The sequence below is a fragment of the Branchiostoma lanceolatum genome, chromosome 8, assembly GCF_035083965.1.
Source record: "Branchiostoma lanceolatum isolate klBraLanc5 chromosome 8, klBraLanc5.hap2, whole genome shotgun sequence".
In the NCBI taxonomy this organism is placed as follows: Eukaryota; Metazoa; Chordata; class Leptocardii; order Amphioxiformes; family Branchiostomatidae; genus Branchiostoma; species Branchiostoma lanceolatum.
In genome coordinates, this window is record NC_089729.1 from 7,809,449 (window position 1) to 7,832,438 (window position 22,990).

Here is a 22,990-nt window from a genome sequence, read left to right on the forward strand (position 1 = left end):
AATTTTTTAGGGAATTCTAAGTTAAAATGGGACAGACTTCTTGAGGATGGAAATTACTGTCAGGTCACACATTTGGCACCCCATTCCCTAATGGTTACAGAGTTAGGCAGTAGGGAGAAGGTTAAAGACTGGCTACATCCCTTGTCAATCTGAATTTTATGCTCACCAGAAAATCTGCTCCCTTGATCAGTAAGGGAGCACAAGGTGAAGAGCATGGGGCCACAGTAGAGCCACAGTGCCCCTGTTCGACGTTCCCCAAACCCATTTTGTATCTGTGTTCTCTCACCCTGAACCCCATTCAATTGCCCCTACCCATATAGATAAACAGGTATGTCGTTCAAAAACAACTATGTACTTTCAGGCTGCAGAGTTTATTAGTTGGCATAGATTTTAATTGTAGCAGTACATACCAAAATCATGGAAAAAGAAGACATGCAGAGACATTCAAAATTAATGATGCTTTATACAAATTTATTCTCTGTTTTTAATACATGTACATCAGTCTTTCTCATGTACCCACGGATTGTATCATAACTCATCACCATCATCGGTCGGTCGGTCGTAACTACCATCTTTATCCATTGATGAAAGTTAGATACTCAAGCAACTTTTGAGGGTCATTACAAAATTTTATCCAGTTGCTTGATTAACTATTTTTGGCATACCATCTCTATCAATTGGTTCCATATACATGTAGTCAATATGATACTTCAAAGTCTGTTCCACTCTTACATGCATATAAACTGATCTTATGGTGCAAATAGCCCTTTATTTTGTAATGCCCCCTGGGAAGTGAAGTCATCTGCAGACTCCCCTGCCCTGTTGAGCTGCACCTCCTGTGAGATGAGTGACACCTCCTGGGTCATGATGCTCTCTGCTGCAGCCACCAGCTCCTCCATCCTGCAGTCACACACACACAAACTTTTAAACCAATTCAACAATACTGGCAAAAGTGTACATGGTGTTGTGCCATGGTTCAGAAAAACATGATTCTGACTTGTGGGTATGACTAGACTATGAAGACCAAAACTGGCCAGAATATGAGCTGCGTTCTATAGCTTTACACTTTGCACTCATATCTGTCTGCAAAAACAATGTACATGAATACATATAAGGTTAAGTTGAAGTTGCTTCAGAGATGTGATTTACTCGAAGGCAGTGAACCACACTCATTTGTGCCATGTTATGAGTGAGGCACACAAAAAGATGACAGGATGATAACTGTTACAGTTGGGTCACCTTTTGAGCAGAACGCCCTCGGCTGATGTCGTCTTCTGCAGTTCTTCCAGCTCCTTGGAGAACTTTGTGACCTTGGGCAGCTGTCTGCTGGTCATGACACTCAGCTGTCCTAACAGCTGCTCTATCTCATTCACAGACTCGTACAGCTTTTCTGGAACACCGGAAATAGTTTGTCTTATTGCCTTTGCCAAGAAGGTTACGTTTTTGGTCAACATGTTTTTTATCAACTAAACTCAAGAAGTTGTGAATGAATCCAAATGATATTTGGTAGGTGGGTTAGGTCAAGTTTGATAATGGACATCCCAGCAGCTTTCCACAGTACTGCAGTGGAACTTCCAGTTTTTAGGTCTCATTCATGGATGTCATCATATCCCTTCAGGACCATCAAATATATTGCAAACAAGATAATCTGGCATGAAATGCATTGAGAAAATCAACTCTGAGTACATCTCTTTACCATTGGCCACCACATGATGTCACTATTTTGGCCTCTTGGATTGTCTAAATTCCTTAAAGTCTAAAACTCTAGAAATCATGACACAGCTTACATTGCATGTTAAATCATAATCAACATCATGTATGTAAGACAACATGAAATACAATGTAAATATGTCATTATTTATGTACAAACATTTATCATCTACTTACTGATATAATCCTCGTTATCCACATCATCAGATACAGAGGTGGTTGCTAGGTGGTGCCGCGTGGTATCCAAGGCATGGGCAAACTCACTGTAGTCCTGCTGCATCTTGGGAGCACTATCTACAAGTGGTTGTAATGCTGCCTCCTGCCAACAGGGGGAGAACCACAAACACAAAAGATTATACCAGTTCTCAACTGTTCAGACGGCTGGATTTCAACTTTTCTTTCCATCCATTTTCTCAAACTCTGATTGCTGTCCCATAATTCTACTATGATAATTGCAATGACTGAACGATTACAATTTTTAAAAATTTTAAACTCATCACAATGCACATACATTTGTATGTCACAACATACATGTTACTGTAGCAAACGTAAAATTTCACAATTTGTTTTCTAGAGCATTTGAAAATACCTACAGTATGGCAGGCATTTGTGTATTTGTTACTTTAACGTTACACACAGTGTGTGTAACGTTAAAGTAACAAATCTGTAAAAAAGAACTTTATAAATGTACCTGCAACTTCAGCAGCCTGTCCAGCAAGTTCTGGTACTTCAAACAGTGGATACGCTGTTTTCCCTCCGTGATCTTCTTCCTCAGATCTTCATTTTTCTCCCACAATGCATAGCAGTATTGCTAGAACATTTGAAGAGGAGACAAGAAAAAATTGAGCACGGTCTGACATTTAACTCAAAGCTTATTGATAAAATGAATTTTCAGATTGGTATTAACATTATACTATTTTCGGAACAAAAGTCAAGAAGTATTTTTTTCTAACACTAAGCTCTTGACATATCGTCACTTGAAGAAAAAACTACATTGTAGCTACTCACTGATGACTCTTTCTCCTTCTCCTTGAGATCTTTTTCCATCTGAAAATAATACCATGTCAAGAAGTCAACAATTCTGCGCTGCAATGTACGCAGGAGTCACAGGGAGGCATCGTTTACAAATCTACTGTGATTCCTACTTGAGAACACTGAAGCTTGATTGAAGGCACCTATTACCAAACAATGTCTATGAAATCTTTGTCAAAGAGCCCATTTCCACTCCAGATCTATTCTAGGTTTCAGACAGTCACATTTTTGTGATGAACACCAGTTCCACTGATGGTAGAAAATGTTATAGCAAATGACATCAGAATACTCCAGTAATTAGTACAGTATGTAATATGCTCCCCCACCCCAAAAGCAATGTTTAAGATGCCATACTCCAGCTTCTCACCTTGGAGCTGATGTAGAGCCACTGCAGGTATCTTATGTACCACATGTCCAGCTGGTGTTGAGTCACCTCAGTACTGGCCTTCTCATGGAGAAAACAAACAAACAGTATCAGCACTTAAATTTGCTATCCAAAATCCAATATTAAATCATTGCAGAAGAATTTCACAATTCACATCCTAAAAATAGAAAGCAAACCTGCTTATACATTTGTATTCATGTAAATTTCAGGCTACTGTAGATTGTCATGAAATGGGCAGCTAAAAGAAGCCTACATGTACCTTTTTCTTAGGTTTCCCTTTTGAAGCAGATGTAGATGTTGAGGGTGCTGGGAAGAGAACGGAAGTCAAAATCACTTGACTTGCTCAAAAAATAAAGCTTTAACAGTAATAGTGAACCAATGCTCTACCTGTCACTTGAAAATCTAAAAAGTTACCGGAACATTTTACTATAGAATCTTGAACTGGATGGATAAACACTTATCTCGAAATCTTTTTTGTTATAAAGAGAAATGGCTTACCAACTAGTATGCTGTCTCCAGAGGGGATGGCTGAGATGTCCCCCAGTGTCATGGAGGGGGTGTTAGGGTGGTTCCCGGCCATGGGTGTGGACGCTGCCCTCTTACTGCCAGCTACAACAGGCGTCGATGTCGGCCTCTTGTTTCCAGCAAGTATGGGTGTAGAGCCATGCTCTGTTCCCTTCCTCACTGGTTTATCTCCCGGAGTTTTTCTAGGAAAAAGTTGCAAGAGGGTGCATTGCGAGGGAGCAGACGAAGAGGGAGGATGGTTTGGAGTTTAAGAGAATTTAAGTTTAAAAGGGGCAGTCTAAGGCTTCCCGAGGGGCAAAATTACTGGTCAGGGCATGGGGGCGCAGCGCCTCTGTTCCCCTGTTTAGATTAAGCCCTGAATATTCTCTACATTATAAACAATAATGTGTCTATTAAAGAGAGCTTAAGTGTTGAAAAGCACTATTGTTGGTTCAAGTGCCTTCAAAGGCAATAACAATACCAGGATTTTCTCAGACCAGAAAAGTTTGATTGTTTCTGTGATTTGCCAATTGAATGTTCAGCTACTACAAGAATAGCCTCTACCAGGCTCCGTCCTATCGTTGGGAAAATAGTGGAAATCAGCCGTGTTACTTCGCTATACAGGGTAGGTCCGCTATACAGTAAGATTCCATTTCGATGGACGGAGCCTGTGAGGACTCGGTATCTCGTTTGATGTCCATTAATCGCTATCTAATAGGTGCGAAGTAGCTAAATAATCCTTTTATTGCTTTCCGACTCGCCCGTGACGGCCCGGACAGGAGCAGCCCACCAGCGAACATGTGGACAGGAAGTGTCAGAGATCACGAAAGTTTGAAGTCATAACGGTCCAGACCAGTGCCCTACATCGTAGTCTAAGCGATATTTTTTGTCCTCTGGTGTAGTTGTCTGTGACAGTTTTTGTACTGCGATGGTAGTCGATCGTACGCGTGTGCGCCGCGTGGGTATAAACGACCCGGGAATGCTTTTGGCTACGAGTTTGCGGCAGGGCCCGGCCCGGCTCGGCCCGATGCCGTCGTGGAGATTTATGTTTTCGTCGGACTTCTGACGGGGGCATCGGCCTGTAAAACATTTTGATTTCAGGCCACACCGTCCTGCCTCAACTAGCCCGAACCGTTAGATGCCACCATAAGCCTCTAAAATGCACAGTTTGGCTGAATTCAACAAGAAAAAATGTCTACCATATTTCCCCGCTCGTTCGCTGCAGATTAACCGCACAGTAACGTAAGTATCTCGTAAACAATAAACATATTACATTTCGTTGCAGAAAAAAATCAACTCTAGACCATTTGTTCAACAAATGAAAATGTTTCTTTTATATTTTAGCGAGGAAGTACCGAGAATGCAAGCATCTTGATACAGAATATAATTTTTGGTGCGTTCTGCTGCCACCTGCGTGTGACCTTTGTCCCACACAGCTGGCTTCCCTACACACACGCCCGGCCGCGCCACACTGCGCGCTGAACGATTTACGACCTAAATAATCTTCAGCGCTGAGTTAGTTCCTTTGTACAGATAATTGGGGGATTAATTTGATACCCTTTCTTCTAAGCGAGTCCTCACAGGCTCCGTGGATGGCAGATTGGACCCTCTCTCCGTAGCTAACTCCCTTGGCACACTATTCACTCTATTACTAGTATTAGGCCAATTTCTACTTTCCAGCCATCCCGCGGAGCCTGGTAGAGGCTACTACAAGAACACAATTAACAGACAATGTAAAACAATTATTCCAAACAAAACAAGTTGAGAGAACAATATTTTTCATGCAGATTGAAACCACTGTGATTCAGTCATTTTTAAAAACCACATGCATACAGTCTTATGAAATCATTCTAAAAAATACTTTTAAGGGGCTTGTAAAATTACTGCAGTAACATCTTCCAAAATATCAACTCAACATAATTACTTCGGAATCCTTGCATATTTTGATAGTTTCCTACCTGGTGAAGGATGAACTCTGTGCTACCTTCCTTTTAGGAGCGCTCATTGTCCGGCTAGGGGCTGGTTTAGGGGTCTGAACAGCAGAGGACTGTGTACTCTGGAATCAGATAATGAAATATCCCTAATAAGCTATGCTAGTGGATCTGTATCTGTATCGATATAGCTGGTATAACCGCCATTCGGCGTAACACACCAGCTGGATCTCTAGTCTTCCCTTCTCTCAATTTATAAACCAACTGTCCAAACTTGGTACAACTATTCATTGAATATATTCATGTACATGTACATTGTATCTCAAATGATGAGATATTCTTTACAAGGCAATCAGAGATGGCAGACTTTACCCCGCCCCTTACCCATTCTGCTTTGCTGTATGGAAATACATTGCACATTTCTAAAACACACACACATACATTTACCTTGCCAATCTTGGGTTTGTCAGGAAGTACTGCAGCTTTGGCTTTCTGCATGTACCGGGACTCAACAACAATACCTGTAGGGAAGAGGAATACTTATAAGGATGTCAGATTAATCAAACATGATGCATACCTAGCTTGCTATTAGGAAAATGTTAGTCTTTATGAAAATTTCAGCAGAGGACTGAATAAAAGCTACAAACATGTACTCCACAGTACCTGATAACATTTACAGAATACATCTGTACATATTGAAGGTAAATAACCATAAAATTGTTAGCATATAAAGATTTAGGATGTCAATATCAACAGAACAAACATTTCAAACAAAATATGCATGATGTAGCTGATACTCCACCTTTGGGTTTCTTTTTCTTCTTAGTTGGCTGCTCTCTAGATACAAGTAAAATATCAATCTTTATTCATTGTCCTTTGCCATTCACACTGGCATCATCAAACAAAATGCATCAGCAAGAATAGCTTGCAACATCTATCCTATCACAAGTCATATTATCCCTCCGCCCCCCCCCCCCCACTTCTGTTTTTCAAACCAAATGCTAACATCCTGAGATCTAGGCTATTCACAAGCCTCAGCTCGTCCTCCCCATCCCAGCAAGCCTTATCCCATCTTCCCTATCAGCCCATATGAAGGCCCTACTAGTACAAACATTTAGTCTACCCAGAATCATTCCCAAAAGCCCAACACGATCCATCCCCTTGCCCAAACCCATTCCCTTTTCATAAGTAACTCCAACACTTATAACCCCAGCATGTACATGTAAGAGTACCTTTGTGAATCTGTTACACTAACAGCGGATGAAACTCCTTGATCCTTCACAGTATCTAAATGAAATGAGAAAATAAATGGGGATCAAACAAATATCAGAACATGTCATCTGTGACCGTTTCTCAATACAGTTGACATTGATATCTCCGTGGTGCAAGTGTTGTTTCAAGCCCATTGAGAATATTGAATGGTCCTTGAGAGATACATGTAATTGGAAAACCTTGCAGGTCATTGAGAGCTTACTGAAAGACAGTTGGGAGAACTGTCAGATCTTTGGATGCTCAACAGCCTGGCCTCTATGGAATCCCCACTTTACCTTGTTGTGCCTGTTGTCTGATTTTGGGTCTGACAGAGAGAGAGTCCGAGTCCCTGACTGGCACCTCGTCTGTGTCTCCTTCTGGAATTTCCACAGGGCGAGATGAGGAGAAGGGGTCAACAGCTCCCCCTGTGGAGTTAGAAGAATACTACAGGTAGGACATACAGGGCACTTACAGCGGTTCAAAAACCATGGTTGAAAAGTTTAAAATTTCTTTAAGAGAATAGGCATGTCACCAGAACTCAAATAATGCATACAACATCTTCTCCATTAACACAAGCTACTTTAAAGCTTTAAAGTTTTGAAATTTGTCGAAGCAACAATTGTGGATTGATAGAAACTGTCATTCATACCTGCTATGTCCTTTTCCCTAATGACAAGAGGAATCTTGTGTCTGGAAACAGACTGCTGTAGTTCGGTCACACCCATGGTGTGATCAGTGTCTCCCTCTAGCAGCACTGATGGTACTGCATCTACAGTAACCTTTGCAGTCTGTCTCGGGTCACCAGTATTTCTAAAAAAAGAAAATAACACTCATATTACTGTTAACACTAGTGTTTAAGTAGAAATGAGTTCCCTGTTGTTTAGCACCTGTTCCTAAGAATCAAAAATATGCCTTCCTAATACTATTAATAGATTAATTGGAATAGGACAAGGATATTGAATAGGATGACCATAAAGAAGCTTATAAAAATATATCTTGTAAACATTGCTTTAGGCTAAATATACATTGAATTGCTTGTTTTTCACTGTATTTTATTCAAATACATATGTACTTGGAAGTTGGACACGTCCATTGTTCATGTCCTTTTCAGCCACATTTTGTGTAAGTATGTCTTGCTTGCTATGTCTAGCAATCTTTTTATTAGAATTCTCCCACTGGATTCTTGTTATTCCTGGTCATTACACTTCATGTCTTGACAAAACCAGCTGACAGAAACCCCACCTGAGGTCTGACTGGACAGCTGCAGGTGTGTGACAGACCACCTTGATGGGAGACTGGACAACAGACGTCACGATGTCCACCTCCGTGTTCTCTGGACTCTTGGGACCTCGACTGGCATCCACGTACAGAACAGGGGCAGAGTCTTTACTCTATCACACAAAAAAATCACATGAGATTCTGGTTACCAAACATTCCCCTAATAGTCTGTTGAAGCTTCCTTAGCAATAGCAGGCTATACAATGCGAGTGCAATAGAACTGATATGCCATCAGCAAAAGGGCAGACCCACAGAGCCTGCTAAGGAGGCTACCTCTATTGGAACTCTGTAAGAATTACAACATGTACCATATAAACTACTGTACCCCATATTCACAAAAATGTACAAGAGCATTAGTTTATGACTGTGCATGTATCACTTAAATTATCTATAACCACAACTACACAACTACTAGTATTCCTAATCTTCTCCATGCTGCCTTACCCCATATCCAATACAAATTTTGTGCAAAATTTGATTTTTTTCTGACATCTTTTATTGGACAGTACTAATGTCGATATTCCTTAGTAACCTGTGTTGAGTTATTTACCCCGCTTGAGGACTCCAGGTCTGACACTGCTAGTTCATCTGTCATTGTTGGCTTGGGTCGGGCAGGTGACATGCTGCCTCTGGGGGGATTGCTGAACAGCGGACAAAACAGCGCGACAGTCTCATCAGATGTACATCATTGCTGAGAAGTTTTAAGTGTGTTAGGGCAGTACTAGTAGTCATACCACTACTGAGAATAGCATTATTCAGGGCCAGATTGTAATATGTATGAAGGTTGTTCCAACTGCCATGCGGAGTGACATTGTGATGCCCAACTATTTCGACTGTAAAACTGTACACTACAGAAATAGAAAATTATGAGGTAATCTCAGGACTGTGACATTATAAGTTGAAGAAACATGTCAGCGGAGTGTTGAGTGTTCACCAACCATCTCTCACTCTAAGAATAAACCACTGTCATATGTTACATACTTCCTGGGTGTGCTGGAGATAGTTTCATCTGTGCCTGCTCCTGACTGTCTGTAGGACAACGCTCCTCTGGTGAGGTCCACAGTATCTCTTGATCCCGCAGTTTGAGCTGAAATAGAAGAAAAAATATTGTTTTAAAAATAGCCTTTCTTGAACTTCTTGTTGAGAAAATCAAAACAAACACAGTGTACTCAAGTATCACTTCATTTTTACTTTATTTTCTTGTTTATGCTTCATTTTCCCAAAAGATACTTGTTAGAGTTTAGAGATAGAGCTAGGAATTATAACAGTGATATATATGTTTGGCCGCTGGTTAAGTACCTTGAGTTATCTGCTCCTGTGCATTCGGGACAGCTGTTACGGGTTCAGACGTAGCCAGACGGCCTTGAGCCAGGGGCCTACAGAAGACGGGTGGACATGGAAAATGCACAGAAAATAAGTGGAAACGACTACGTGAACATTACGTGCGACGTGTATTATGTCAAGTGTAGCAGATTCATCAACAAGTTGATATTGGCTACCTATTAAACCAAAAGTAGAAGATTATGATATAAGAACTTGCAAGCCCCCCTCCCACCTACGTAAACTGATCTAAAATCACAAGAAAATGGTACAAAAAAACATCAGCTCTTTACTCTAGCTATCATTACTCCTGCAGTTTGTAGATGACCCCTTACCTCCTGTGTCTTGTCCCAGGACCTCTCTCCTCCGGAGCAGGTTTGTACAAACTTCGTTTGGACGCCATCTTTGATTCTCCCGCCTAGACCTCAGCCCGAACTTTGACCTTAGAACACGCCCAGAAGCGAATCTCCAAGTAGATGTTTGGTTGGGAAATTGTAACGTTTTTTTTATATTTACCGGGTTTCCCTAATAGCCCTGATAATCTTATGTCATAATGATAGTCAGTTTACACAATTCAATCTACGCTTATCATATTGAAAAGAAAAAGAAGCACATTCCAACTTTTGCAACAACAGACCGGTCTAGCCATGTGTTTACACAAGCTCTCGGCCGGAGGTTACTGACCCCCACCCCAAGGGATGGCGGTTACAAGACCGGCTGGCCACTAGGAGCGCGATTCGTCAGGCTACAGACCGGTCGACCCCTTGCAAAGTACAGTGATACAGATAACATCTCTTTTTACCATTAAGGTGTGTGAATGACATCCCGACCCCAGTCTCTACAACTTGTTGCCGCGCTCCGTTTCCACATTGCTGCACTCAAAGAATGGGCAATTCACAAGCCTTTCTCAGTTCAGCATTTTTGCTCAGTCTTTGTTGTTGTTAAACTTCATCACTGTGCAAATATGCATTAGGGACGCTTGTATCCTATAGGTTGCCGCCAATGCCATAACTGACAACCGATACTTCCTGACAGACACAACAAGGTGTGCAAAGATGGCTGTACTTGGACGTTTGCTTCGTCGCTTCACCACCTTGGCTCTTTTTTTCTGCCTTTTCACAGGCAGGTAGGTTGTGAAAACACCTGAAAATTCTTGTATATAGCTTGAAATCAAAATTTCAAAAAGTGTGTAAGTTATGCCTCTTAAATTGCGGATTTGGGACGGAAGAAAAGTAGTTTCAATTTCTGAACTGCGTCACGACAAGGAAGCCTTTGTTGTTTATCCTCGGCTGCAGACGAGTGAACAGTTTTCAAGAAGGTGAATTTTGAACAGGCAGACGTATCACTTAATTGGCATTTTCTTCTACTTTTCTTTAAGTACATCGTGGAGAAGGCGCCGCGGCGGATGCACCTGTGCTTGGAACAACTGGGGGTCGTGGAGCTCGTGTTCTGAGCCTTGTGGAAATACTGGTAAATCAGCAACCCTTATGATCTCACAACCTTTAAGTTAGTATGTGACAACCAGCCACCTGTGCAGTTTGGCGGCTTTTTACATGGCCTTTTTTGGCTCATTTGCCACCAAACTTGACTGAATGCTGCCATGTTAACAATATGAATAATTAATCAGAAAACATTTTGTTGTGCGTAAACAAAACTTTTTCCGACTTGAGCAGATGATTGTTACTTGCTGCTTAAGCTTGTTCATTATTATTCAAGGCGCGTATTTCACGGTGCACGCACCAGTTCTTACGACCGTGGTAGTGCGCGACAAAAAATGAACTTTTTCCCTCTAATATTTACTAAAATTACAGAGGTTGAAGAAACCGAAACTCGGGTTTTCTTGTAGCTAGAGGGATATCCTTCATTCCCATTCACAGTTGTTTTGGCTCAGAAGTATTTCCTGAAAGAGACGGTCGCTAGACTTTAGGGTGTGCAAACTCGAATTGAGACCCAAAATAAACTAGGGGGTGCACCCTTCACAGACAAATCTGTACTATTACATACTAGTTCCTGGCCCGCCTCTATTTTATGAAAAGGAGTTGTTTGTAGGGTGCAGTTTACTTTCTTTCTAAGATGTCGAAGAATTGTTAAGTTTTCACAAAGCCGTTGGTATCTGCGGTGAACCTTAATTTTTGTGAATTTTGTTTCGTTTTGAGCTGAACTTATCACTGATTACAGCTCGATCACAACTTTCGTTCATCAAACAATGAATTTCTAATTTCTTTAAACTTACATCTATTTCAAATACAATGTAATGTTTTAAGGCACGAAGACCCGGACCCGCACTGGCTCTTGCTGTTCTACGGGCACAGAAACGGTGGCGTGTAACCGGTTCTGCTACAACAGCGGCACTCCGTCCGGTAACGGCTGCATCTGTACCTCGCAGTACGACGGACGGTGTTGTGACGTCGACAAACCGCAAGGTGGTGGAGAAGAAGGTGTTATAGTTTTCTGTAACTTTCTCCAATTTTTTTCGAACAACATAGTTACAAAAAGGAATGCTGTAATCCATTTGGAATGTTCTGTTACCGCCGTTTGTTTGCCAGCCTGGGGGCCTCCTTCGGTCAATATTGACCATTGTAAAATCCTCATTCAAATCAACCCTACAGCTTTGGTTTTGGTTAAGCAGTCCTGAACTAGCAGTCAGGCTATGCCACCTAAGGCACATCTGTAAGCTGACTCAGGTCTGTAAGCTGACAGGGAAGTAAGAACTTGTTTGGTTTCGTTTACCACAATGGGTCTATTCAATGGAAGAAGCGTAAAATGCAGCCCCCGTAGTAATTGCTGGGTACACGTACGTGTTTTCAAGGCCATTAGTGAATCTATAGTTCCGATCGTACTATCCCGATTGGGGGCGGCGGTGGTTACCGCAACGCCTAAGGTTGTAAGGTAAACATAAAAGAATGCGGTACTTATTAAATAGTCTTACGGAGAAGGAGAATGTAAAAGCAACACTATGTTACGTACTCCAAACCAGGCCCCAGGCGAACAGACTTGTAAAATGTTTATTTACTCTTAGATAGTTAGTCAGGTGACATTTCCATATGGCCATAGGAACACAGAAATATTGACTATATCCGACTTTGACGCTCTGATGACTAGCTGAAGAGCATATGATTTTGAGAGAGAGGACATCTGGGAACTGAACATAGATTAATATCTAGTAGCCTTTTATGTGCTTTTTTTCTCAAACAATTGTGTTCTTTCTACAGGAGGCTCTGCCGACACCCAACCGGGAGGTACCACAGTGTCGATCTGGGTGTATGTCAGCGTTGGTGGGGGTGGCGGTTCTGTGGCCTTCTTCTTCATCATCTACGTTTGCTGCAAATGTACTGGCTAGGTTCTTCCGAGCAAGAATGTCAGAGTTCTTAACAATGTTCCATATTTAATCCTACCGGTTAAATCAATGTTTAGATTAATTGTGCTAATGACAACACCCAAAGAAAAACACCCATGTAGTAAACAGTAACGTTAGACATGGGTTGTAGAAACATGTATCTCAAGCTGTTTTTGCACAAGCTCTATAGCGCGAAGCTGTAATGAAATGTCTCCAAGCAGAGCCATGTGTCGTGAAGATTTATGACCTAAACACGTTTGGCAAGGATGGTCGTGTGTGCTTGGCAGTTGGGGACCATTTTATGCTAACTTTGAAATGTGTCCTCATAATTACATTTCACGGATACCATCGAATACATTTGAAAATCAAATAAGCTTTATGTTTCAAGCTGTTACTGAGTGTACAGAACCCCGTGTTAGTTTTAATTTTTCAGTATAAGAAAACCTCTAGGGAAGAAATTTTTATACATATTACATGTATTTCATAAACCCAGGCTCCACTATTCTACTTTCATGTGTAAATCACTTCGTTGTGTATGATGCCGTCTGTGGCATCTGTGACCCCAACCCATTTTTGTTTGTCCTTTTTTCATTCAGATTAATGAATTCAAGTTCTTATGTCACAGTTGGAGTTAAAATGTTGCAAACAATAAAGCATGGCGGTTGAAAATGAAAGCCTTTTCCCTTTGTTTATCATATCTATGCGAGAATATTGGTATGTGAACAACTTAACAAGCTAAATTACCCGACTTCAGTGTTACTTGTTTTGTCAGTATGTAGCTTAGTGCTAGAGATGTGTATGCAAAAACTAGCTAATATTGACACTTAGCAAGCAAGATATCTGTGGCATAGCAATGGCGAAGACCAATTTGCCACCGTCCAAAAGTCAACAGTCCGGGATATGTCGCACAAAATCATGTGACGAAAAGGTTGTAGTAGATCTTTTTCGACGGTGAGTTCTATCATTCATGGCATTGTTACATGTGACTGCGCCTTACTACGAAGAAGAAGAATAAAGTCAAGACCACAGATTTACAAATCCAGTGCGAAATAAAACCGTAAAAAGAGGAGAGTCACAAACACATACATGCGTTGCACAATCATTTTCACATCAACTTACTTACATCCACTATTCAATGACAAATATTTATTGTTGACATGTCTTTGTAACGTGGCGACGCCTTATTAATGGTAGTGTACAACATTCGGCGATACGACGGATTTACACGACGACACAAAAATACATAGTCATGACTTTTTAAATGTCGCACACTTGTTTGGTCCCCCTATCTGCCTCGGACCTTGTTTATGATACTGTTGATTAGACTTGACACATCCATTCAACAGTAGCACAAAGAGGCTATAGACAGCAATTCAATTCTTTACACGATTCATATCAATTCCCAGCACTCAACTTGACAGGTGCTTGGCCAAAGTACGACTTTTATTGCCAGTCGGCCGGATTGGCTTACGTGCAGAAATTTCTAGCCTGGTTGGCAAGATGGCTGTGTTTGGACGTCCAGTTCGTCTTACCCTATTGGTTTTCATTTTCCACCTTTTCGTGGTCAGGTTGGTGTCAAAAAAGTTAAATGGAATTTGTAAAGTTTAGGAGGACACATTGTTTTCGCTTTTACTACAAACTTAGGATATTTTGTCTCCAAAATATAAGCTGCGTCATAATGAGGAAGTTACGGTGTTTAATAGTTTCCATGCAGGCCAAGAATCAAATGCATGAAAAATGAAATACGCTTTTACCGATTGATGATTTTCCTTCTTGTATCTTTAAAGTGTCTCCCCGTGCATCTGTTCGTGGAACAGTTGGGGATCATGGAGTTCCTGCTCTGATCCGTGCGGAGACGCAGGTAAAGTTAGTGGAGACTTTGATATTCAGAAATTGTGCAACTATATTTGGTCCGATATAAAGACAAAGTCTGCTTTCGGTCAATGACGCGTGATGACGAATTCAGCTGAGAATATTGTGATATAGATGTTCAACATCATCATAATCATCACACAGCGGAGTGGAGAATTAGTGGCACCATTTCACACAAACGTCACTTTGATAATTTCTAGAACAGTCGGTCTCTTGTAGAAAAAATCTACGTTTTATACACAGTGTGGAAGTTCATATTTTTCAAATGTAGATCTTCCCCTATAATCGGCGCGCACACAAAGTTTGATTCGCATGTGATGTATCCCTTTAAGTTTCGGGTGTTTTCCTGTCGTTTAAAGGCATAAAGGTCCGTAACCGCACTGGCTCCTGTTGTAACTACACACTGAAGCAGAGCCATGTAACCGGTTCTGCTACAACAGCGGCACTCCGTCCGGTAACGGCTGCATCTGTACCTCGCAGTACGAGGGGCGGTGCTGCGGCGTCCGCAAACCGCAACGTGGTGGAGGTCACCATGGTGGAAGTAGCCATGGTGGAGGTGATTGAATGATATGATATAAATTGATTTGTTTGTTACTGATCATTTAGATAATTGTAACTGCACTTAAATAAGGGATCAATTGATGAGAGATGAGGTGCCGATAACTTGGACCTATGACTAATTCAGAACTGTTACTTTTGGGCCTGTTTTGTTGTCGGCTTGGCCGAGGGCAGTGAGTTAGAGTAAACATTTCCAGGAACCATTTCACCGTGCGTGACCAAGCTTAATTTGTTTTGTCACGGCGACCACAATGGGGCTATTCAACGGACAACAACAAGTCCAACGTACACATCCAACCGGATGTGCAAACTTTTTATGTGAATTGGAGTTTCTTAAAAGCACATTTTTGCTTGCTGAGTCCAAAGCTGGGTGAAGAAACTTTCACCATGGTCTGTAATAGCATTAAAAAAGCCGTCCAATAAAGATCAATTTTTTTATGATCAAAACTACTTGCTGGATGATCCAGCTATTTACAGGATGTTATTCATTAATTGTGCATGCTACTTCAGAATATGTCGTCCTTCAGTATTTTGTAGGTTAGTTTCCCCCCGAAAGTAAATTGTCAAGGTATCCACACATTTTCTGATATAGAAATGATGAATAAGTCAAACAACACTCAGCTTCTCCAAAATGTTTATTTTGAAATTCTTAAACTTCTCTTTACAGGAGGCTCGAGCAACATTCAGCAGATAACAATCGTGTCGCAATCGCAAACGACCGTTATCGTTGTTATCGTCGTCATCATCCTTTTCATTGTCATCATCGTTGGCGTCGTGATCAGCATAAAATTTTGCTAGGCTCAACATATGAAAAGTGGAACGTGCCTTATTGTCCTCTATTATAAAAGGGCAACGAATTTGAATGTTTCAGCCCAATTTTGCTGTATTTTGTTGTGTTGCGCTTTGTTTTGTTGTGCAGTGTAGTAGTTAGAGTCACAGACATCTATTACATACAAATAAACAGAGCACCTGTAGAATGATTATTCAACCATTTTATGTTTGAAATACGTAATGACAATTAATCTTCACGGGTTACTTGACATGAACTATTGGGAAATCAAATAGTTTTATGTTGGTGTTACTGAGCGTACAAAAGTACGCATTTTTGTTCCCTTTTGTAGAATCATTTGTGTGCAAGTCTCCTATAGAAACGAAAAATAAATGACATTCTGTTGGTCTCAAGTCTATGCAGAACAAGGCTAAGTGCTTTCCCCTTAATTACAGATCAAAAAGGCCCATTGTTTAGTGTATCTATAGCTAGGAGCTCTCTATTGTTACTCAGCTACTTGTGTCTCCGCAAGTTGTTTTGATAGGTTGGCGAGGATTCAGCACGTACTACACAGGACGTGATCAGCTTGGTTGGTGTGATTGTTTCAAAAACAGCTAGACACGACTGTTACCCTTGACCAACATGGTACTTAAGTCGCGTGTTATCAGACATGTTGAGGAGTTTATATAGTTACAATAAAATTCATTATGGAATCCGAGTGATGGGTGCTTGGTCACGAATTCCGTCAAATACATGTAACATGTAGTTTATGGAAAGTGGAGCATCAACAGATACCAATTATGCAAATAAATTCCTAATTTGCATAATTAATGCAAAAACACCATAGTTCATCTAATTGGAAAATTATAGGACTGTCAATATTGCAATATGTGTAAGTAAGATAAATGTGTTCATGACCAAGCATATATTACAAATAGAATTGTTCATGGAGATATGAGTAAGTACTGCACATTTGGGCATTTTAACATCTTAACTATTGTCCGCATTGCTCCCTTTTACACTAGATATCATATACTGGTACATTCTCCCACACTCAATCGCGGTTCACATCACGAAGTCGGGTGGGAAGTTATTTTTGCGTTTTGATGCTGTCTCTTAGGCAGGTGCATACAGCCTAAGGTGAGTTCAGAGTTCATAGTATACGGAGTGACGTTTGGAGACTGATTCTCGCAACCATGTTCAGCAAATTTCCAACGCTATAAGGCGGCATAGCGAGGTTAAGTAGGACTATAGGTTATTTATCTTTATCAGTGTACATGCGAAATGTAAATGTAGTATGAAGAGACGTAGCTTGAATCGGATACAATCTTCGGGATCTGACGACGAAGACTCGGCACCCGGAAGTGCAACTGCAAAGAAGGTGAGGAAGATATTACTAGCCTTTGTTCATATCTATCATAATCCGAACTAGAATGGGAATATTTAACAGTTTGCTCTGTCTCTATTTCATGTGCACCATGTTGGATATAGCGTACGTCTGGTGTTTAACGCCGAAGGGCAGTTATACCGGCTATATAACGTTAGATATAGATACAAATACATGTACAGACACAGATACGTCTCTTAAACACGCCAACATCTGCTGCCGTAATCCAATCACCCGCCAACATGGTCGCCGGGGGATTCATATCATAATTACTATGACATCAATAAAAAAATTCTGATGTCTAGTGGCAAATGTGGCAGATGGTAGCCTAAATATGAATATTTTAATATCAGTGGATAAAATGGCTCTTAACAATACATGCTTTGATAATGTGATTTTTAACAATGATACTCCAAGACAGTAACGTAAGTGGCGCCATCATATATTACTTTAGGAATGGGAGACTTCCCATCGGAGCTCTGATCGTCTGAAGACCAGAGCAAACCGTCAGTTCCGGCTCCCCAGCAGAGATGAGGTACTCAGCCACATCATTCCCAAGGACAGGAAAGAGACACCTAGCAAGTCTCTGGCAGAGCTCAGACCAAGAAAGCTGGTCAACAACTTTCTAAAAGTGTGAGTGGCTATTATTGCTGGACTAACCCGGTTTTAGGACTTTTCCTGTTATCTTTGAGTATCTCTATTACTTGTTAACTATTGGTCAATTCCTCATCAAATAAGCAAAGAATCACTCTAGTCATGACATTGACATCCTTCTAATGATTTCCATACCTGGCCCAAGTTTACCATGCCAGTCACGCGCACGATAGTTAACGGCGTTAAGGTACTCTCTAAGCAAAGGTTTCAGGAGGAGAAGATTGTTACTTTCTGCTGTTTGTCCCACTTGTTTACAGTCGGTCCCTCCATGTGCCTGTTAGAACGACGGGCAGTCATAAAAAGGTAGAAAAATCTCCTTCTCCAAGCTCTGCTTGAATAGCATGCAAGGGCACAAATGTAGAATCATGGATATCATTGTGTTATAATATCATATCTCTTGCAGGAACAACAGGTACAACTACGACCCTGACTTCACCGACTCGGACACCTCCCTGGGTGGTTTCCTAGATGATGAAGATGACAAGGAGGAGGAAGGGAACTCAACAACTGATGGAGAAGATGATGAGGAGAGTTCAAAGAGTCAGACAAGTTCGTCATCTTCCGAGGAGGAAGAAAGTCACAAACACAGACAGAGGTCACAGGGAAAGCAGAAATTGCGTGACCTTAGAAAGAGGGAAATATTTCCTGGAGAAACAGACAGTGAGAATGAGGATGATGAGGAAAAAGTGTGCGGAACAACAAAGAAGAGAAGAAGGCGACAGTCGTCTTTCCTTGATGACAGTAGTTCAAATGAGGACCAAGCGGAAGAGGGAAGGAAAACATCATGTAGAGAGGAGTCACTGAAGAGAAAGAAAATAAAGCAAAATTTTTTTGAGGAATACAGGGCAAAGAGAGCTCTCCGAAAATCAAAAGTTTGATATCGAGTTGAACTGTATACACATTTTCAAGTGTGTATTTTTCTTTATCACAAGAAAATAAACTATTGGCATGTAACGTTAACGTTAGTAATAGCTTTATTGAATTGTCCCTGTCAGATTGACATTCCAGCTAATGGTTTCCAAATGATTTATTTCGTGTTTGAAAGAAATACGCAATGCTGAATTGAAAAAGAAATTGTCACTAGATAAACTTCATTTGTACCATAATGTTTAAAAATCGATTATTTGAACAGCTTCAGGAAATTATTGGCAAAAAAGTATTGCACATGGAGATGTCCTTTTCATATGCTGCAAGTGAACTAGAGTATTTCCCCGACTGAACCATGTAAACGTGCTCTATTATGGTGAATTGATGTACTGCATGATTGGACTTCAGAATTAAAAAAAAAAGAATTGGGAGGAGGAAGGGTCTTTAGAGTTTTAATATCCTTGTTAGGTGAGCTACATGTATAAAGAACGTATCTAGTTTTGTGGACCTAAATGTAACGTATACATAATTATCTCCATGAAAAAATACTTTTTCATGGGGATATTGTTTTGCGTGCGTTTGCGTGTGTGTTTGCGTGTGTGTATGTTTGTGTCACCGTATGCTTAAAGTCAGCATAACTGAAGAACGTGTAGAGGGATTGTAATGGTATTTGGTATGTGGGTAGTTGTTGGGAGGAGAAAGGTCAAGGTTGATTTTTCTGGACTGGAATGATGCTCAGAGACAAACTGCAATCAAGGAGGTTTATCCTTGCTGCAATGGACTGTATACGGACCATGATCTATTTTGCTGCAGGATATACGTAATAAAGTGAATGTAGACAAATCATTTAAAGGACTGGAATATTTGACTCGAGAGGGGAATACGACCTAGTGGACGTTGACCTACGTGACAAACATTAACCCCTGCGACATTCACCTAGCGGACGTTGACCTAGGACACTAGATCTGCATACCATTTTTCATGGGGCCCGGATCTGAAGTAAGGTGGTGTGTAAGACTCGGTAAGTCCTTTTCTCAGATTTACTGATGATTGTTCATACATTTATGGAACAGGAGGTAATGGTAAAACTGAGGTCACCCTGCTTTTAGATATATTAGTGGTGTCGTATACACTTTGATACTGTAACAGTAACGATTTGTCCCCTTTTGCTTTGACGATGACGTCACTGTCAGCACGTCACCGACTGGTCACTGGCCATACGTCACAGAGCCACGTGAGAGATAGTCTCCCTGACCAATGACCCTGCGCCCTCAACCTTTGCAACTTTCGGACCAATAGAGCGCCAAAACACGCGCCATGGTAAATTACTAGTTGCTATATCTGTCAGAACTCCAGGCAAAGTCGAAGAGTCGAGAGTCGGGGAGTCCAGCAGAGGTCTGAGGGTCTTGGGTCTACAGCCAGGGGTCTCTCTCCACGCGGTGCTAATGAGTAACAGTTAGCGTAACTTCGGATATTAGTTGTTTAGTCGTTGTTGTACGTTACCGCCCCGGTAACTAGTCGTCTCAAGCTACTGTCGTTGGTAAGTTCCCATTTTGTGATCAAGTTTAGCTGTTGGATTGTATTGGATCTGATTGTATTGAACGGTACTGAGCGTTGTGTTCTAAATTGTGATCTCGGGGAAAAACCCCACGTCCCGCGGGTAAAGTCCCGCTCCCGCCAAAAGTGTGATCTAGGTTTATTGTTGTATCCATGTACTAGTTATCATTGTGTGTGGTTGCCTTTCAAGCGAATAAACAGAGCTTCAACGGAACCCTTGACCTTGTGGCCTTGGTTTGTGGTGAGAAAGCTTAGTTAAGTAGTGAGCGGTCTGGGTATAAACCCCCCGCTAACTTAGTTAAGTTGTGACAGAGTTGAGTCCAAATCCTGCTCTAGACCTTATTGTGACAAAATGGTTCCTACTGATGGGTCTGTTGCTCGCTTCTGATTACTTTGCTTGAATGTGCCACCTCCTTTTTACCTACTTTGCTTTATGTTTGGTCGGTTGCAAAAGATTTAAAATGTACCGTACCATTGGGTTCCGCCCGGATCCCTGTACCTGACAAAAGCTCCCCTGTCAGGCCCGCGGAGAGAGACGCCCAGCGTAGACCCTTGCCCTCAAATCCGACTCCAACTCCCCTCGATTTCTACCACTTTTTCTCTTGTCTGATTACTTTCTTTCTACCCTAGCGCATGCAAGTTTCATTGGTGTAATATTTCGTTCCGTTGCGCCCTCCGTTTCCCTGCGTCAGTAGGTGGTTACTAGTGGTGAAAATTTCTCAGTTCCGCCCGTATAAGTTGAGAGATTGTGTGTTTTTCTTGAGGAGGTTATCTTTGATGCTTGTCATGATCAGTACAGTTGTGTGTAATTTGTGATCTCGTGGTTTCTCTCCGCGGACATTTGTAATTCTTCGCGGTTGGATTCTCGGGCCCGTCTGTAAGGTTGGTGAGAGTTTATTGTGTTTTTCTCGCGGTAGAATCCTCAAGTCCCGTCTGTAAGGTTGGTGAGATTTTGTGGTGTTTTTGTCGCGGGTGAAATCTTTCATGCTTGTTTTTCCATGTCCCCCGCGGAAAGGTGTACTAGTACTCTTTCGGGCCCGATTCTCAGTTCCGCCCGTACATTTTGTGAGATTTGGGTGTGTTTTGCTCGCAGTTGAAATTCTCCATTTTTCTTCCATATAGTTTGGCAAGATTTCGTGGTTTCTAGCCGTTGATTTTTGAGTTTGTAGTCCGTGAAGTTTTGCCAGGAGGGTTGAGTGTTGAGCCGTCAAGAAGGTGAGGTGTGCTTTTCCTAGCGGCCTACAATTTCTTAGTTTTGGTTCGTATAAAATAATAAAGGTCGTATAAAGGTCGTACAGTTCGTTCTTCAGTCAGTTCCCCGGATTGTTTATTTTTCTAACGGTTCCTTCTTGAGATTTCCGTTCGTGGGGTTATTATGGTACTTTGGATAGAGAAATCATGGTAAGTTCGTATTTCGTTACTCAGTCCGCACCAGTGAGAGTGGTTTATTTCTAGCGGTTGATTCTTGAAGTCACTTGAGTTATAATATATGGTTGCGCTTTTCGTGGAGCAAGCCGTTCAAATGTTTGTGTCACGGTGGCGAGCGGTGACGTTATCAAAGATGAGCAGGAGCCGTTGAATTTAGTTTCTGATGTTCTTTATTCAACACGGACGTCCTACCCCGGCTGTGTCTACAGGTCAACTCCTGGATCATCCCCCGTTTCCCACAGTTCCCCCCTGATACATGTGGTTCTCATCTACCAGGCTAATTAGTCACAGTGTCGGCTATCAGTCACCCCGTGACATCTCCCCCCGACTTCTTTCATAACGACCCCGTTATAATGATACGTACATATGAGTTGTGATGCGATATTAAGATGAATAGGTATAAAATAGACATGGGAATAAATTTATGTTGTGTCTATGAACGGGTATTACATTCGATAACGAAGGGAAACCATTTCGACAACCAGTGATACATTTGAGCCGTCTAAGTAACTACAAAGGCAATATCGTTCCAAACTATACGAGCTAACAAAATCTATACTCAAACACGCATTCGAATTCAATGGTTCCGGAAACAACTTAAAATAGTAACTCTGCTCCGTTCTCTATACTGTCTCTGAATGTCATTGTTATCATAATGTCCGACACACGCCTCACAGCTCCCGCACGCTGCATGGTTCCCGCTCCCTCCTTCTCCTTGGCGGCCGGCTTGAGCGCTCCCAGGCTGTCCCAGGACCACGGGAAACGGCAGGACTCGACCCGTCGGGAAGAAGCTTGTTATCTGCAGAGGCCTCCCGGCTGGATGCTCCCACGATCGCTGCTGCGTCGGGCCTTCGGGGTCGTCGTTGTCTCCCGAGTTGTTCCGTGGAATCACGCCTACAGAGGTGGGGTGGGTTAGGGCAACACATGCATGCAACCATCGACAACCGCACGTCTTCTCTCTCTTCCTCAAACTATCTCTCTCTAACTCCCTACGAATTACAACACCAACAACAACAACAGCTAGAAAATACGCTAAATCAAACCGTGCTACGACAACTTTTTAAGACTACAACTCCTCGGAGAAAGGCGATACATCTAATCTTACAGTCTTACCATCTTGCAACTTATCTATAAAACTTATCTTATAATG

At 41.6% G+C, this 22,990-nt stretch overlaps 4 protein-coding genes across 5 annotated transcripts in view; 3 read left to right on the forward strand and 1 right to left on the reverse strand.

Moving 5' to 3' along the window:
- Positions 1-450: 450 nt before the first annotated feature.
- Positions 451-9,866, reverse strand: LOC136440195 (HAUS augmin-like complex subunit 8). Of its 2 annotated transcripts, none has more exons than XM_066436075.1 (19): positions 9,747-9,866; positions 9,391-9,467; positions 9,073-9,178; positions 8,642-8,732; positions 8,056-8,204; positions 7,463-7,623; positions 7,110-7,238; positions 6,795-6,849; positions 6,365-6,399; positions 6,010-6,083; positions 5,590-5,687; positions 3,626-3,834; positions 3,387-3,433; positions 3,110-3,187; positions 2,719-2,757; positions 2,402-2,521; positions 1,888-2,029; positions 1,240-1,390; positions 451-900 (listed from the first exon to the last, which is right to left on the reverse strand). In XM_066436075.1, exons 1-19 carry the CDS (start codon positions 9,812-9,814, stop codon positions 750-752), a joined length of 1,980 nt encoding a protein of 659 aa, XP_066292172.1. In that variant the 5' UTR covers positions 9,815-9,866; the 3' UTR covers positions 451-749. The 2 variants fall into 2 exon arrangements, with proteins under 2 accessions (XP_066292172.1, XP_066292171.1); XM_066436074.1 differs by having other exon boundaries at positions 3,110-3,190.
- A 202-nt stretch (positions 9,867-10,068) lies between these two features.
- Positions 10,069-13,438, forward strand: LOC136440196 (ectin-like). The gene is made up of 5 exons (XM_066436077.1): positions 10,069-10,182; positions 10,404-10,537; positions 10,790-10,881; positions 11,676-11,849; positions 12,624-13,438. Exons 2-5 carry the CDS (start codon positions 10,467-10,469, stop codon positions 12,749-12,751), a joined length of 465 nt encoding a protein of 154 aa, XP_066292174.1. The 5' UTR covers positions 10,069-10,182; positions 10,404-10,466; the 3' UTR covers positions 12,752-13,438.
- A 749-nt stretch (positions 13,439-14,187) lies between these two features.
- LOC136440042 (uncharacterized G-patch domain protein DDB_G0278987-like) lies at positions 14,188-19,284 on the forward strand. The gene is made up of 6 exons (XM_066435807.1): positions 14,188-14,316; positions 14,536-14,609; positions 14,980-15,176; positions 15,846-17,328; positions 17,789-17,967; positions 18,392-19,284. The coding sequence occupies exons 4-6, from the start codon at positions 17,245-17,247 to the stop codon at positions 18,864-18,866; spliced, it is 738 nt and encodes a 245-aa protein (XP_066291904.1). The 5' UTR covers positions 14,188-14,316; positions 14,536-14,609; positions 14,980-15,176; positions 15,846-17,244; the 3' UTR covers positions 18,867-19,284.
- Positions 19,285-19,773: 489 nt separating this feature from the next.
- LOC136440038 (cytochrome P450 2J4-like) overlaps positions 19,774-22,990 on the forward strand; it is a 44,537-nt gene continuing 41,320 nt past the window's right edge. The window contains exon 1 of the mRNA XM_066435803.1: positions 19,774-19,876. The gene's annotated coding sequence lies outside the window, so the exon portion shown is untranslated. The remainder of the gene's footprint in view (positions 19,877-22,990) is intronic.

Bases quoted from the DNA above. Each gene is read 5' to 3' on its own strand.
- LOC136440196 (XM_066436077.1), top strand. From the start codon at position 10,467: ATGGCTGTACTTGGACGTTTGCTTCGTCGCTTCACCACCTTGGCTCTT. The intron at 10,538-10,789 runs GTAGGTTGTGAA...CTTTTCTTTAAG, and splicing joins TTCTGCCTTTTCACAGGCAG to TACATCGTGGAGAAGGCGCC. The intron at 10,882-11,675 runs GTAAATCAGCAA...TAATGTTTTAAG, and splicing joins TGAGCCTTGTGGAAATACTG to GCACGAAGACCCGGACCCGC.
- LOC136440195 (XM_066436074.1), bottom strand. From the start codon at position 9,814: ATGGCGTCCAAACGAAGTTTGTACAAACCTGCTCCGGAGGAGAGAGGT. The intron at 2,522-2,718 runs GTGAGTAGCTAC...CAAATGTTCTAG, and splicing joins AGAAGGAGAAAGAGTCATCA to CAATACTGCTATGCATTGTG. The intron at 901-1,239 runs GTGACCCAACTG...GTGTGACTGCAG, and splicing joins GAGGGCGTTCTGCTCAAAAG to GATGGAGGAGCTGGTGGCTG.
- LOC136440042 (XM_066435807.1), top strand. From the start codon at position 17,245: ATGAAGAGACGTAGCTTGAATCGGATACAATCTTCGGGATCTGACGAC. The intron at 17,329-17,788 runs GTGAGGAAGATA...ATATTACTTTAG, and splicing joins GAAGTGCAACTGCAAAGAAG to GAATGGGAGACTTCCCATCG. The intron at 17,968-18,391 runs GTGAGTGGCTAT...TATCTCTTGCAG, and splicing joins GTCAACAACTTTCTAAAAGT to GAACAACAGGTACAACTACG.